This window comes from Camelus bactrianus, chromosome 9 (genome assembly GCF_048773025.1).
Source record: "Camelus bactrianus isolate YW-2024 breed Bactrian camel chromosome 9, ASM4877302v1, whole genome shotgun sequence".
Taxonomy (NCBI): domain Eukaryota; kingdom Metazoa; phylum Chordata; class Mammalia; order Artiodactyla; family Camelidae; genus Camelus; species Camelus bactrianus.
This window is the reverse complement of record NC_133547.1, coordinates 32,992,759-33,009,828: the sequence shown is the minus strand read 5'-3', so window position 1 is coordinate 33,009,828 and position 17,070 is coordinate 32,992,759. Positions and strand designations below refer to the sequence as shown.

Below are 17,070 nucleotides of genomic sequence, written 5' to 3'. Positions count from 1 at the left end.
GTCGATAGCCAGTTTGGGCTGGTTGGTTCATCTCAGGGTTAGTAATGAGGTAATAAAAGCTGTGGGTAGAGGCAAGGCGTTTGAAGTGTTTTGGCAACATGATGCTTACAGAAGGGTTGCTAAGGAATACCAGTGTTTTGTCACTCGGAGGTAATGCGATGCCTCTCTCCTATCAGTCTAGGTAGTTAAGAAGGTAATTTTATAATGTTTTATAGGCGTGACTCTTAAGATAGGAGTAGCTTTTCCTCCTAAGATATTCACCAACTGCAAATTATTATCCTTTTGCCAAATTTCATAAAGATCTATTAGCATTACTGAAAAGCAGTATGGCAACAATTCTGTTTCATTAAGGCAGAATAAACTATAAGGCGAGCTTAAGTTGTACATGTAGTTCTAATGCCAGCACAACCGAAAGTTACCATAGCTGGCTAATTCCTTCCCAAATTATCATGGAGGAAATAGATGTGAAATGCCATCTGCTTCCCAGAATTTCTCCAGAAGCTTGAGCATCTCTCTACACACCTGTTGTAATCTGGCACATGAGATATTTATTATTGTTAACCATTATGAATAACTTAGATGGCTGTTCAGTTCTTCAATGCTCAACCAACAAAGACTTTTTGTTCAACGAACAATTGCCTAGATTTTCAGCTGTTTGACTTGGAATATTTTAGAAGCTGACACCCACAAATTCCAATTCTGTAAAAGGCTACCTCTTAATTATTTCAAAAATTAATTTATTTATCTTCTGCAACTCTAAAGCTTTAACGACCATTTATGATTCAATGATATTACTGCCATCACATAACTATTAAAAGTTAGCACAATACGTAGGAATGTATTTTACAGATATTATTGATGGACAATTAGCTAATATTCTAAAATGCTTGAATCTGTCAAGAAGGGAGGATTGATCCTGAGTCATTTAACTTTAAATTTATCTAATACTCAGGGACTTCTGTACAAATACTATTCAAGGTGATGTTAGGAGTTGTGCAATGTTTAACAATTATTCAGAAGTAGATACCTTCACCGAAGAACTGACATTCTCTTAAAAGAGGAAAATCACTTGTACAAGGAACTGTACAAATAAAGTGCTAAACGTCGTTAGTAAGGCACAAGTGAGGTACGTGAGAGTGGAGGGAAAACAGGGAGTGGTCGCTTCTTGCTGATGTGGCTGGGAGAGGCTTTGAAGTAGCGCCCACACAGAGTGTGCTGGGGAGTCGCTGGGGGACTGGAGAGTGCAGAGAAAGGGCAGTCAAGCCGAGCATTCATTGTGAGCAAAGGCCTGGAAGTAGAAAATTGGAACGTTATTTGAAACAGCAAGTCTGGAATCTAAGTTGTCATACAGGGATTAGTGGGAAGTAAAATAAGAAAACAAGATGAGGGTAAACCCTCAGGGGAGAATGCTGGTGAGGCAGGGGGTTTAGAATTTATTTATATACTGAGATAGGGGGCAATGAAAGGTTTTCAGAGGCAAAGGAAAGATAGAGTTAAAACCATGTTTTAAGAAGTTTACTATAGTCTGATTGTGTAGATATTGAAGGAGGACAGCTTGAAGGGGATAATCAGGCTGCAACTTATATATAAGATCAAGAGAGCTTGAACAAGAGGTAGCAGAGGGGTGTGGATGTCAGAGATACCAAGGAGTTAAAATTAGCAGGACTTGGCCACTGATGATATATGAGTTCAGGAGAGGAAGAACTGGGAGTATATATGGGCTTTTATACCTAGGTAACTGAGAGGACAGCAGAACCACTGATAGAAATAAGAAATTCAGGAGGAAAAAGAGGGAGGGAAGATGGTGATCCGCATCACGTTTGGATGGTGGTTCTCAACAACCAGGTGGCATTATCTGGTAAGTAGTTGAAACGTTGGATGGAGAGAGATCAGAAGAGAAGTCAGAGCTAGAGATAAAGATGCTCGAGTTTTGGAAGGGATAGCTTGAGGCCAGGAGACGTTTTTGTGAAAAGTAAAGGCGATCTAAAGACAGAGCCTTCTTGAAGCACCTACATTTATGGGGTATTGGAGGAAGGGAATCCGTATTTATTTTGGGATCAATCAGATACTATTGATAATAGAACTTGGTGAATTGGGCCAATTCAGTTAGTCAAAAGGTTTCAGATTATGATGGTTGTGACAATAGTTAACATTTATTGAGAACTTTTTAATGTGTCAGGAACTACTTAAAGCACTTAAATGTATCGATTAATTTAATTTCCCCCAAATGCTTATGCAGTAGGAACCATGTTTATCCCTGTTATGTAGGTAAAAAACTGAGGATATCTAGATCATGGGAATTCAGTAGATCTTGGTTTTAACATGACTTTTGACAAAATTTCTTATTTTATTCTTTTGGAGATGTGTGTAAATGTGAACAGAAAGTAATATTTATTTGAAAGTGATTGTCTTAACTTTTTTTTTTTAAACCAATGTTCAGTAAGAAGAGGTAGAAAACTAAGTCTAAACCCAATCAACAAATAAACACCAACATATTAAGGTAAGTTTCTGAATCAGAATCTCAAGGGTGAAGTAGGGGTGTGCTGGAAGATTTTTTTGCTAAAAACTGCCCCAGGTGACTTTAGTGAATAACTAGGTTTGGGAACCAATGAAATAAAAGATGACCAAGTTAAGACTGTGAAACATCTTGTCTCTTAGGAAGGATGGATCCAAATTAATGATTAATTTTACTATCAATAAACGTAAACTGTGAAACCTATAGGATATGTTAATTGTAGAACATTTGAAAAATCTACACAACTTTAAAGAAAAATATAAAAATCCCCCATACTCCCACTGCTTTAGAAATATTGTCTTCATTTCGGTGCATTTTATGCCACTCATTTTTCAATAAACCCAAACCACAGATATGCATGCTTACACACATGTGTGCAAACCACACAAGGAGTTTTATGTTTCTTTTGCGCTTAATATTGTGTCACGAGCATTTTTCATTAATAACATTTTATTAATAAAAATGTTGAATTTTATTCAGAATATCATAATTAGCTTAATCAGTCTCATTTCTGCCTTTTAGATTGTTTGAATCTTTGGCTGTTATAAGTAGGTGTGTGATCAAGTTTCTTGTATGTAAAGTTTTGACCACTTTTGTCTGGTTATTTCCTCAGGATGGGTCCCTAGAATTTAATCACCTAGTCAAGGGGTAGCAATGTTTCAAACATTCTTGATGCAGATTGCTAAAAAGACTTAAATGAAAAGGTATTTTAACTTATATTCACAGAACAGTATCCGTTGCCTCATTTTTACTAATTTTGAACAGAAGATCCTTTAACAATGTAAATAGAGCAAAAGTAGTGTCTTATTTTGATGTCCTAATGAGATTTCTGGGATTAGTGTTGTCAAATATTGTTTATAATTTTCTTGGCTATTTAATTGTTTTTAATTGCCTGTTTTTAATGTATAGTCATTTTTTAGTAAAGCCTGTTAATTATTTACTTAATAATTTGTAAGATCTCTTTGAGTTAGGAAACCTTTTGTTTTCCATATGAGTTGGAAACAGTTTTTTCTGTTTGCCTTTAAATTTTGTTTATGGTGTTTCTACAAGCATTGAAAAGATTTTTTTCTATTGCTTTGATTTTTTAATACCTTTTACTATCAGAGATACAGTAATTGTTCATCTGTATTTTCCTCCAGTTTTCTAAAGAGTTAAAAAACAAAAACCTCCTAAACCTAGCTACATTTATTTTGATTTATTGTAAATGCTGAGGATCTAATTTTTTTCCTCCAAATTTTAACTAATCTGAAGTTTTACCGAAGAATTCTTTTCTATTGATTTACTTTAGTTTCACTCACTAACTTTATCATTTACTAACTTTTAACATTTACCATTTTAAAAAATGTATATTAGGGTCTGGTTCTGGGTTATCTGTATAGTGTCTTTAATTACAGACTTTGGTACTAATTCTCTATAGCACCAATGAGATAAATTAACATTTTACTCGACAAGTTTTCATTTATTGCTTTTATCTAAAATGTCTTGATTAGTAGCAGTAGTTTATTTTTCCAGTTGGACTTTGGATTCATTTTGTTAAATTCTAATAGAAGCTAAATTGAAAATTCAAACAATTCTTTATCCCTCCAAACCAAAAAAAAAATCTACCAACCAGCCAACCAACCAACCAACCAAAACTGCACACACCATGATGGGATTTTAAAAGTAACTCATAATAGTAATTGTCATTGTCCAGAGATAATCAGAGTTCGATACTGTTATATATGATTTTATATCTGTGTGATAATTATAGTTCATATAAAATTAAAATTGTTTGTTACATGTTTAGTATTTATTAGACTTATTTCTTTTAATATATCATGAACATAATGATATACCATGTCATTAGTCTTCTTCTAAATTATTTTTAATGGCTATATGTTATTCCATTATATACATATTCCATATTATTCCATTTACACATAGACACATATATGCACTATATTTATTTTAAGTTATTTTTAATGGCTGAATATTATTCCATTATATGTATGCAATATATACATATATATGCACTATGTTTATTCAGTTAATTCCCATTTTTGGACATTGAACTTGCTGTTTCTTTTGTGCTATAAGAAATGACTGTTATGTTGTAAACATCTTAGGAGTTCACCTCGTGTGCATCCCTTATTTTTCTTTGGTGTAACTTCACTTGTTAATGAAATTCTTGGTAAAAGATCAAGCAGGTTTTAGTTTTCTTTTTACCAATTGCCAAATTATCCTGTTTTAGCAATTTCATGCTGCCACTGGCAGTGAATAAGAATGCCTCCTTAGGGATTTTGACTGGAATTGCATTAAACTTAAAATAAATTTGGAAATATATGACAGCTTTTTTGTGTTCATACTTTACCCCCAGACACATCTATTTTATTGCTTAGTAAAGTTTCATTATATAAATTCTGCACATTTCCTAAGTAGGATTTTTTTACGTTTTAACAGTTTTTTAAAAATGTTGTAGCTGTCAAGAATGGGATACTCTCACATTACATTTTCTGACCAATTATTATTTTTCAGAAGCTATTGTATTTTGTATATTCATTGTGTATCTGACTTTTGAGCTTTCAGGTTAATTCTTTCCTTAACTTAAGAGACACTGGAGTACTAGAGAGTTTATCAACTTTCCCAGGCCATATGGTTGGTCCAGTGTTGGAACTGGTGTTGAACCTAATGTTCTGTAATTTCAAAGATGATACTTTTTATACCACCCCTTATCACTTCCCAAATATATCATTAGAAACACAATTCCCCAAACAAGGGAAATGATAGCACTGAGGGCTCTCTACTGGCCAGAGTGTTCTGTTCAGCTCTCAGCACCACGTTGTAAGAGTGACACTGACATTGAAAAGAGTGTCTAGAACGAGACTGTGATGTGAGGAATGGCTGAAATCAAGAAAATGGAGTTGTCTAGCTTCAGTGGCCAGAGTCATGATGACTGGGTGGAAGTTAAAGCAAACCCGATTCTGGCACTTTATGCTGGATCTCTTAACACAGAGAGCTGTCCTTAAATGGAACAGGGTATTTTGGGAGGTATAACCACCCGCTATTGGAAGTGCAGGAGAACCTGGGTGAGCATCGCTTGAGCACAGTATAACGGAGATGGGACTGTGGACAAAGAAATCCCTGTCTTCTCTTGATTCTATGATTATTTCTGCACTTAGCTTTGAAAAAACGCTAATTCTTAAGTTAGCCATAGGAACTGGATGTCGTTGTTGCTACTACTTAGGGGATGAATTAAAAAGCACACATTTTCTAAACCTCATATATCCAGTAACTTTAGTCTACTTTCCCAGCCTTACAACAAATTCTGACAGATCTCTAAACGGAATCCAGTTTGTATTATTTTTTATTCTTTTGTCTACTCTTTCTTGTTTGCTCTAATGAATAGTGGCAAAACAAAACAAGGCTAAACAACAAACACAAAACCAGCCCCTGAATAATCAAAGGGTGATGGTAAACTTGGCCGTGTCTTCAGTAAAAAAAAAAGTCTGTTAGCAGGCTAGACAATCATTAGCTTTCTACCTCCTTTCAGATTAATGGTATCCACTCATTCATTTACTCGTTCAATATGGTTTGTTTTTTTCGTGTGTGAGCTCAGGGTTGGAGGCTGTGAGAGATGTGGCAATGTTTTTGCCTTAAGAAATGCTGGCTGAAAGGGTAGAGACTGTGAAATGAAAATGGAATGGAGAGAAAGCAATGAAGCCTTAGTATATGAGATGCTCTGAAAAATGATTCTGGTCCAGCTCTGTTAAAACAATAACAAATGCTTCTAAAAGGGCATCTCATTCTTTGCTTTCCTGCGTCTACCTCTCTCAGCCTGGGGGAGAGGAGAGGAGACTGCAGGACGTGAAGGGACTGGTTTGGGTTAAAAAATGTGGTGACAGGAAGCAGCACCTACATAGATTCTTCTCTGCTCCACTTCAAACTCTGCTAAGAGTGAACAACAGAGGAAGTTCTGAATGAGGGTGAGGTTTATGGTTTTGATGTTTATTAGAATTCATAGTGATGTCATGAACAGAGACTGACATTTGCTACTATTTAACTAAGCCCTCAACTTTTCTTGGTCTTAGGTTTTTCACGTATAAAATGGATATGGTAACATCTGCTTCTGAAAATGCTCCTAGGACTGTTGGATAAATAAGATAATGAATTTGAAAGTTTTTATTTTTAAAGCCTAAATGCTATGCAAGAATAGTGCTGTTATTAATTGCAGAATTCTTGTGCTTAAGAGATGTCCTTTGCTTCCTGTATTTGTGAGCACAAATTGAGTTTTGAGTAACGGTTCAAGCTCCTTTTAACATGTTGCATCACCCCATGTCAATCACTGATGCGGTTACATTGAAAACTTGATGCTTAGGACAGAAGCCAGTTTCGACTTCCATTCAGAGGTTCAGAAAATAACCTGGCTCTATGTTTCATATGGTTTGACTGAATCCACTCAATCACTGGGGTTTTATGTAAAAAATGTTAACATAGATCTCACTCAAACTGCTCCTATGGTGTTTTAGGAAAATAGACACGTCACAGGGTTCCTGGTGAAGAAACTTCTGGAGGCACTGCATTTTCAGGGAGTTTCTTCCCAGAATGACAGCACTGCCATATAAATAAAATATCCTTACGTTATTTTAAGAGAAGCTAGTATGAGACGAGGGTAGGAAGTGGAAGCTCTGCTTTGGTTTTTAGCCTGAACTGTACTGCCCTTGTTTAGACTCTTGTTAGACTTTGTCACTCAGCCTCTGGTTTGTTTTAATCACGGTTTTCTAAAGAAGCAGATTTTCCTTCTCCCTGTTCAGTAATGTTCAGAAAGTTCATGGGGATCCTTGTCTGTAGCGGGCTTTGCAAAGCAGCATATCACTCTGTAGCACACTGGAAAAACCCTTCCCCGGTTATCAAGAAGCAGTTTCCCTAATAAGCTATCAAAATCATCGTACCTCATCACACGGCCTCCTTTGTGGGTGGGCTATTTTGTTTGGCAAGGAAATGTGGCCTAGCACATTTGTTTGAAGAAACCTTTCCTTCTCTGGAAGAAACATGTAATCTCAGTACAGCACTGTGGAAAACCGTGCGGAAGCTTTATTGTTTGAATATACCGGCATAGGACATCTTTAGGCGATTTCTACGTCTCCACGTACCGTCTTTAGGTGACTGTCCTGGGATGCCCATGACAGACAGGGAGTTCTTCCCGCAACTTTGTCTTAGTCATGAGGTCCACTGGAATAGTTGTTCGTTGTGCTTTCTTTTAGCCATTATTACTTGAAGGGGTCCTCAGAGCTCTAAATAACACAATGATCCAAACGCATGTGAAGGTCTAAATTTTGTCGAGATCCAGGCTGGCCTGTTCTTGTTTTCATGCTCTCATTTGTACGGGAAGAGTGAACGGAGGGGAAAAAATGTGTGTGACCGACCTGGGCTTCTCAGGCATGTCACCTGTGAAGTTGTACACAGCCCCAGGCTCAGGAGGGCCCAGACTTCAGTCTTCGTGCTGTTGAACTTCACGCTGTGACCATGTTGAAATTTACAATACTTCTTGAACAGAGGTCCCCACATATTCATTGTACACTGAGCCCCACAAATTACGTAGCAGGTCCTGTTTTGAGGTCATTAACTGTCTTATTAACTGGGAGGAGATCCCAGATATTGGGGAAAAAAAAAAAGGAACAAGATGAGGTGCAGTGTCCAGTGATGGGAATCATGTGCTAACGAGGACCTGTGTGGATTCATGTTATTGTTCTAACAGCGGTCTTTGTATTGGGTAGATTTCTGTTTTATACAAAGAACTTTCGGCCTCCTACATTCCTATGTTTACAAGTCAAGAAGAAATTCCTTGGGAGTGGAACAAAATAGGGAGTGGATCTGGGGAAATGTGAGAGCTCTTGATTATTTTGCGTCATGAGCCGCTTTGGCTGGCAAATCTGGCTCTGTTGCTGAAATTCCAGTGTCAGGGCTTTATATGGCTCATTACCAAGTGGAGTCAGTCCTAGGCAGGTGCTTGTTCTTGTGATTATTGCTGTTTGTCTAACTTTTGACAAAGCTCCCCTCCTTCATCTATGCTCAAATGTCACCCTCTCTGTGGGGCCCATCCTGGCCAGTCTACTGCAAATCACAACTCAGCTCACCCCACTCCTGACACTCCTGTTTCCCGTTTTCATTCAAACGCATAAGATCTGGCACACAGTAGGTGCTCAATAACTATTAATTAAATGAAGGAATGAAAGGATGGATTGATCACATGCATGTCTAATAGTTAAAAGCCGTGATGAGAGTAAGAATGTCAGCTTTATTCTTACCCCCTTTCTCCTCAGCTGAGTTTGCTCCCTGTAAATTGATTCTAGTTCTCAGAATTCTTCTGAGCTCACTCCCCCAAACAGCACTATTTTTATGACTCTGTAATCTCTGGTCAGTTTAAGATCGAGGAGTTTTCCAGGCTGAGGGGCCCCATATCGCTTAGCAACAATATTTTCTAATGTCACCATGGGAATGGAGTTAAGACCACGTGTTCCTTGTGGAGGAGGATGTGGACGTCCATAGGGTGGTATTGCTCATCAGGGGATCTTTCTGAGGCAAATCCACCTGGGCCTTCTCACCATTTTTTGGTGTGGGCCATGTTAGCTCCCAGAGAGGAGCTCTGTGGGGATGACTCTGTCAGTCCTTCACCTCACTCTTTCCGAGAACACTGGGGACGGTTCTGGCAATATTCAAAGTGAGATTCAAATTACTAGCCTACTCCAATAGCTATGAAAACCAGCTACCTGTTAAAATATGTACTAACTTGAAAAAATCCTCAAAAGACTTTATAATCAATGTAATATTTAATTAGTTTGAGGTATCCTATTCTCCACATATAATTGAAAACTGAACTCTGGCTAAGAGATACTTTGACTGTTAATTTCATAAGGGAAGCGTTGGTACAGGTGTACCTTGTTTTATTGTGCTTCAGCTTAATTTCACTCCATAGATACTGATTTTTTTTCACAAATTGAACGTTTGTGGCAACACTGTGGGGAGCAAGTCTATTGGTGCCATTTTCCCAACGTTTGCTCACTTTGATAATTCTCACAATATTTCAAACTTTTAAATTATTATTATATTTGTTATGGTGATCTGTGATCAGTGATTTTTTTTTTATCATGAGCAGTCATTTTTTTAAAAAAATTGAAGTATAGTTAACTTATAATCTTATGTTAGTTTCAAGTGTACAACATGACAATTCAATATTTTTATAGATCATTCTCTATACAAGTTATTAAAAATATTGACTGTATTCCCTGTGCTGTACATTTCATCCTTGTAACTTTAAAATTTTATACCTAGTCGTTTGTACCTCTTAATCCCCTTCACCTATTTTGTCCCTCCCCTGAACCTTCTCCCTACTCTGGTAACCACTAATTCTCTGCATTTGTGAGTCTGTTTCTGTTTTGTTATGATTGTTAGTCTTACTTTTTTTAGATCTCACACATAAGTAAAAACATCCAGTATTTGTCTTTCTCTTTCTGTGATCAGTGACCTTGATGTTACTATGGCAAAAAGATTACGACTCACTGAAGACTCGTGATGGTTAGCATTTTTTTTAGCAATGAAGTATTTTTTAATTATGGTACGAGCATTGTTTTTTTAGACATAATGCTATTGTGTTATTGAATATAGTGTAAACATTGCTTTTATCTGCTCTGGGAAACCAAAAAAAAATTCCTGTGACTCATTTTATTGTGACGTTTGCTTTACTGCAGTAGTTTGCAACTGAACCTGCAACTATATCAGAGGTCTGCCTGCACATGGATACAGTAATGAAGGAGAAACATGAGAATAAGAACACAGAATAGAATCTGAATTTGGTGTACCCAGACTGAGGTACCTTCTTTTAAACAATCATTTCTGTGTACTTTCATAATTCTGTTTTTATTCTCTTTAAGTCTTTGAGAAGACTTCTGGCTAAACCGCAATTCAATTTACTGGTAATGAATGGCACCATCAAGGTAATTTCGTTTTCAGTTTGAGAGCCTAGTGTCACATCCCACTTCCTGCATTTAATCTGAGTTTTTAAAAGAGGAACAAGAAGACTGGCACTTGATCCTGTCAAGTTATAGGCATATACCTTTGTTCTTTAAATTCCTTGCAGTGGAAATCATGCCTTTTTGGACACTTGAAACCACATGGAATAAATACAACAGTGAAGATTATTTCATTTCACAGCCAGGAATTGGAGGAACAAATTTGAGTATAAAAATCAAATAGATCTTAGAATGTAAATAAGTTTTATTTTATTTTATTTTCCTAACAGAGTGAAGTCTGAGTTGCTATGTTTGATTACATTAGGGAATTATCTTATGGTCTCGTTCTTGAAGTGTATAAAAATCATTTCAGTGTACGGAAATTGGAGGAAACAGTTAAAATGAGAATATTGTCTAAGGGTTTCAGTCTAGGTCAGAGATTCTGAAGATTTTGAGCACATCCCAACATGAAGTAATCCCCGCCAACGGTCTGCACACGGTGTTGTCATTTTCTCGGTGGGAAGGGGAATAGCTGAGTTGGCTTCCTGCGTAAGACAAGGGTGGAGGAGGCGGGCATTTCCCAGGGTGTCCGGGAGGGAGATGAGAGCATATGTTGTTTCCACGGACACACCACTGCTCCATTTTCCCCTTTTAGGTGGTGACAAGTGTGGCTGGACTTAGTCTGGTGAGGTGTAGGCTAGCAGAGATTGATTCCCATAAACTTACCCCATTTTTTTCTCTACAATCTTTATACAAGTATCTTACTTCCAAAATAGAATTACTTTGTGATCTTACTTTGGAGATTTGCTTAATGCTTTCTAATGGGATATGTTTAGGCTAATGAAATAATCCAAAAAGTAGTTCTTCTTGTTCTTTTTTTTTTTTTTTAATCATCAAAAACAGCACATGCCCAGTATATTCAGGAACCTGTTTACTCTCTTGGCTGCTCATAAGGCATCGTGACTCTTGTTCTAGCGCTGTGGGCGTGGAACTCTCGGAGAAAATCCCTAGTTTTCCTGAATACCTGTGGGCAGTTAAACCTTCAGAACACGTGCTGCTTCAGTGCAAGTTACAAGGTGCACCGGGGGTAGCAAGGGCTGAGACAAGGGTGTGCTGTGATTCATCAAGGAAAACGCGGAACAAGGGGCCACTGGTGTTATTTTATTGGACACATGATTTAATTTAGTTCCTTCGGAGATAGAAGCGTCAGGAAAAGCAAAGCTTGTGCCCACACAAGTCACAGTCTAATAAAGTAACCTTTAGACGACAGCTGTAATGTAAAAGGCCTTCGCCAAAAACAACAGAGCAGGGCCCAGTTCCTATCCCTCAGAGCAGGCCAGCTGACACGGTGGCTGAGTTTAACAACAAAAAAGAACAAAGCAAAACAAAACAAAACAATCCAAACCAAGGTTTTCTGAGGAAAGGAAAATGTACTAATTAGAAGCTGGACATTTTGAAAGCACAGTTTTACGGAAAAGTGCCAACTCTGTCTGTGGACTTTTGGTTCCTAAACCCTGGCTGAGAAACTATTTCAACTTGTTGAATCCTTTCTGGTGGCACTGAGACATTGTATCCATTGAATAAAAATTCTAAATTACTACTTATGCTATGGGAATTTGAAGAGCAAAGAATTTGCATCAGTTTTTTTAAAAGTACTCCTGGAACAGCTAATTTCAGTGGCAGAAAATGCTGAAAAATTGGGATGCTGATTTCCAAAATATTTCTGTTCTTAAAAAAATAATATGATAAGCTTTAACTAATGATAGATGATTGTGCCAGAGATTTCCAGGTTACTGCCAAATAGAGGATTTTTGTAAAATTAAAAAAAAATCTGGATCATTTAAAGAAAGTAATTCATTTCATAATTTGACTCTTTCCCAGAACAAACATAAAAAAATGCACGATTCTCCTTCCCGGTATTAACGAAATATTTTCCAAATCCATTGCATTGCATGCATTGCATTCCTTTATCAGGATCTTATTCAGTTTGTGACTCTGCTGGAAACTGATATCTTAGAATTAACCTGATATGTGCTTTTACCTACTTTTCTCTTGTTTAATGCTTAGCTTAAGCATAACAACATTCATTTTAACTCTGTTAGGCTTTCTGGAACACACTACCACAACTACAAATGAAAAGTTTCAAGTTGTTTGTTTTCTTTCTTTTTCTCTCCCCCTTTTAAAAGATTTTAACTTTTGGGTATATGAATTGGTTAAAAAAGTTTCCAAGTTGGGGAATCTGTTTTTTGATCTAATGTTTGTCAAATAAAAATGTAAGGAAAAATTGCATTTTTAAGGTACACAGAAGGTTAACCAAACTGCCTTAAAAGCTTCTAACTGCTATTCAAAACAAAGGCACAGTTTCTGTGAATATCAAGAACATTTGCCCTGTACTCAGGTTCGGAAGCCCCAGAGTTACAGAGGGTCGCCAGGGTTAAGAGAGCGGCAGAGACGCGTCCATGAAAGGTGACAGTTCTGTTTTTTCGCTTATGGGGCTCAGCACGGGGCAGCTAGCAACGTGTCTGCCGTTCCTGTAAGCAACCACCTCCCTGAGTTATAAGTGTATGCAGACTTACTGTGATGGCCTGAAGTCTCTCCTTCACCAGCTCAGCTTCTTCCATTCCAGAAGTCAAGGACAGGCAGCCAGTAGGGGAGTCCAAAGCTACCATAAAGCAGGAGGCTCCTTGGGGAGAGCAGTGGAGGTGACCGAGGAGAAGCAGGGAGAAACCCACTCTCGCACCGGTGGAGAAAAGCAGAAATCCCCGACTCGGCAGGAGCGTCTCCGAGCAGATGTACAGATCAGGCCAGACAGACACATGTAATGAGGGTGTGCTGGGGAGGCAGACGCTGAGGCTGCTGGCACGGGCTGACTGACAAGTTTGAACGGCAGCGGCACAAGCCCTTTTCCTTCAGGAGCTGCCAGCCCTTTGTTGTAATGTGCACAGTTAGCAAGGCACATTTGCTTATTAACTGTTCCTTACCCACCTCATTCTCTTCCAGGAGTAGCACAGGGAGCCCACGCACAGTGTTTAATCAGCCTCTGCTCCAGCCACACACAACCCTCTCTGCATGTGCGGGGCTATGTGTGTTTGTGCAAAGGTGCTTACCTGCACTCTGCTCCAGCGTCTGCAAAGACAGAGACTTACCTTGACTGGGCCAAATCACTTGCTTGCCTTTCCTCTTTGGATTGGTTTTAGATAATAATAAAAAAACTCTATAGTTACTTTAGAATGTAATGTAGTGGTAGATTTACACCAGGCTGTCCTTGCCTCTTCCTCCCCGCCCCACTTCAGCAGTTTGTTTCAAACTCTGGAATCTTTAGGTCGTGGAGAAGTCAAAGGTGCTAACGTGACTCTGTTGGGAACTTGGTCCACCAGCCGTGTTCAGTGTGGTTTAAATATCAAGTACCACCCTCTGTTATTTCTTGTCTTGGATTTCTATGCAATGCAGTTCTTTCTTGGACCTTGTTCAGCAATGACACTCAGGAAGGTGCCCATTTTGATCTCACCAGATATGCAAGAGAGTGGAGTGAACCCCTGTAAGTGTGATGAGACATTCTGTAACTCATGCGGTCTGACACCGTGTGAGCAGTCCCTGGCCCTTTAAAAAAAACTCTTAGGTCGAAAGCAGAGGCTGGGAAGCTTTATAATTGACTTTATTTTCTTTCCCCTATCATTTCTTTAATTAAAATTTGACATAATAAATCCTAATTACCATCTACCTCATTGTTATGTGTGTGGATGCTACCAAGCACCTTCACCCCAATCTTCAGTTGACATGGTTAAAAGGGCAACCCAGACATTGAACTGGTGGTCTCATTTCCTTTGCATGGTGGATATCAGCAATAATAACAGCTAATATTTATTGAGTACTCTCTCTAGGCAAATGCTTTACATCTGATTTACCTTACAGGATGCTGGCAGGTAGATGCTATTAGCCTCGTCTTAAAAATGAGGAAACTGAGGCTCAGAGAGGTAATTTGCCACACAGCTAATAAATAGCAAAGCCAGGATTGGAACCTGGACTGTCTGACTTTCTAACAGCTATCCATCAGGTCTGCCCAAGAAAACAGGGCAAGGTGAAACACAGGCTGAAGGTTAATGTCTTTGTGGGAAAGAGCTGGGCCCCCAGCCTCCTCCTCCACCCAGCTCCCAGAACACTTAGAGCTGGGTGCAAACACCTTAGTTGGAACCCTGTGGGGATCTCCTCTGGATAACCCCAGTGGCCCCAGTGAGAAAAGATACCCCTGTATTGTCATGTAAAGCCACCCCACCATAGAATCCTAAGGTGAAATCTACTACTTTCAAGAGTCTGAAGTCATACTTGAGAGTAGTTTGTCCTTTCTCATACATCCTCAAAAGACATTTAGAGAAACTAGAGAATAGGAGAACTGACCAGGTGTGGGCCAAGTCTGAGTGCTGTTGGATGGATATTCGAGCTTAAAAAACATCAGACCTTTAAAATTTTTGATTTTGTTTATCTGCAGATCCTGGCTGAAATTAAAGACAAGAGAGCAGCAGTGATAAGTATCTCAGAATTGCATATTTGCTGCCCAGAACAGATGGCAGTCATCCAATTATTAGCCTGGATCTTTTCCTGAAAACAATTTACCTCTCAAATCTCATTTCTGTTATGGGAAAACCCAAGTGTTTTCTAGTGTAAAGGGAAGACTAGATTAAATAAGAGAATCAGGGAACTTAGGAGAGAGCAGAGATGTGACAAGTGATTGGGACCATCAAGTGTTTATTCATTTACTTGATTGATAATACTAATCATTGCTAATATTTTAAACATTTGTTGTCCATTTATTCTGCACAGATTTGCTGAGCATCTATGATGTGTCAGGTGCTGTGCTAGATGTTTGAGACAGCTGGGTAACAAAACTCCTGCTCTGCTAGAACCTACACTCTAGTGGGCAGTGAAAGATAACTGTAATAAACCAGCAAGATATAGGAGGTGAGAAGATGATCATGCTAGTCTGAATCCCTTTGAGAAACAAATGCCAAGGCAGATTAAATGTGATTGCTTTTATTAGGGGAATGATAGTATGAAAGAAAATGGGGAGGTAGGCAGAAAAGGCTGGAGCTGGGAAGGTCTGGAAGAGTGGCCAGACCATCGTGCAAATCTGACCGGAGTGCAGGCAAGAGGCAGAGAAAGTTTAGTGGGAACAGCTCAATCTGCAGTGCAGTGTGAGAGAGATTGGCAAGGCCATCCGAAAGTGCTGGAGCCAAAGTCAGCCACTAGAGAAGCCCTGTGTCTCCCAGGAACCAGCCTACTTTATTTAGCATTCCTGCCGGAGTAACCCCTGAGATGCACAGTCTTGATGCAAACACGGGGATGGATTTCAGAGTACGACAGCTGGGACCCTTGGTCAGTCATGTTCCTGCCGTTGGATGTCTGAGAGGTGCATTCTCATGACCGCCACAGTGATAAATGTCGTGGAAGAAAATAGGGCAAGAGAGGAGAAAAAAGATTGCAATGAGTGGCAAGCTGCAGTTTAGAACTGGGTTATTAAGGTAGCTTCAACGAGAAGGGTGCATTTGAACAAGGCCTTGAAGGTGGGGTGGGAGTTAGCCGTGAGGGCATCCGTGGGAAAAGCATACCAGGAAAGGCCTGTGCCAAGGCCCTCTGGTGGACTGTAGTTGGCGTGTTTTAGGAACAAGGCTAGTATGGTTAGACAGCGGGGACTGGAGGGAACTGTAGCAGGAGGTGTGGTTGGAAATGTAACAGGCCCCGGTACCAGCAAATGTCTTGTAAGGCCATTGTAAGGACTTGGAATTTTACTCTGTGTCGGGTAAGAAGTCATTGAGACGTTCTGAGCAGAGAAGTGACATGACCTAGCATGTTTTGCACAGATGGAAGCAGGGAGACTAGGCAGGATGCTACAATAGTAATCCAGTTGAGAAATGACGGTAGCTTGAGCCGAGGTGGTAGCAATGAGCGTAGTGGGAATTGGTTGAACTGTGGATATGTTTTAAAGTAGAACCCAAAGTACTTCCTGAGATTGGATATAAGGTTTGAGAGAAAGAGAGGATGCATGATGACTCTAAGACTCTTAGACTGAGCAAATGGAAGTTGCTATCAATTGAGATACAGAAGTTATGGAATAGTTGTATTTTTTAAATTTGTTTGTTTGAGGGAACTTAGTTATCACATGGAGATGTTGAGTAGACAATTGGATTTATGAGTTTGGAGTTCAGGCAAGACATCTCATGGGGATTTACAAAATTTATTTTATCTCTGGTGGTAAGCAGGACCACAAAGTACCCAGACTTCTAGACCATAAAACAGCATAATCTAGTGAACTTGTGTTTATTCAACATTAAATCTGTATTTATGACCAAAGTCAGTCTTTGTAAAATAGATACACAATAGAGCCCTAGCTGCTCTCAATTCTCTTGTTAAACGAATTTTACTAAATATTTTGTTGTTTGTCACCCAATGTAAATGAGGATGGCAAGAGCTAAAAGGTACAATTACCTGACCTTATATTAGGAGTTAAGAGTGATAAGAGCTTCTGAAACAGTGCCTTTTCTTAAAATGAATTTGCTTTCTGGTTGGAGAGGTAAG

At 38.9% G+C, this 17,070-nt stretch overlaps 2 protein-coding genes across 19 annotated transcripts in view; one reads left to right on the top strand and one right to left on the bottom strand.

Annotated features, from left to right (window-relative positions):
• The window catches only part of PALMD (palmdelphin), a 44,614-nt gene extending 30,806 nt beyond the window's left edge, over positions 1-13,808 (bottom strand). The window contains exon 1 of the mRNA XM_010950435.3: positions 13,077-13,808. Within this exon, the coding sequence (XP_010948737.1) occupies positions 13,077-13,169 (93 nt within the window). The 5' untranslated portion in view covers positions 13,170-13,808. The remainder of the gene's footprint in view (positions 1-13,076) is intronic.
• The window catches only part of FRRS1 (ferric chelate reductase 1), a 342,186-nt gene that overhangs the window by 127,991 nt on the left and 197,125 nt on the right, over positions 1-17,070 (top strand). The window lies entirely within an intron of this gene.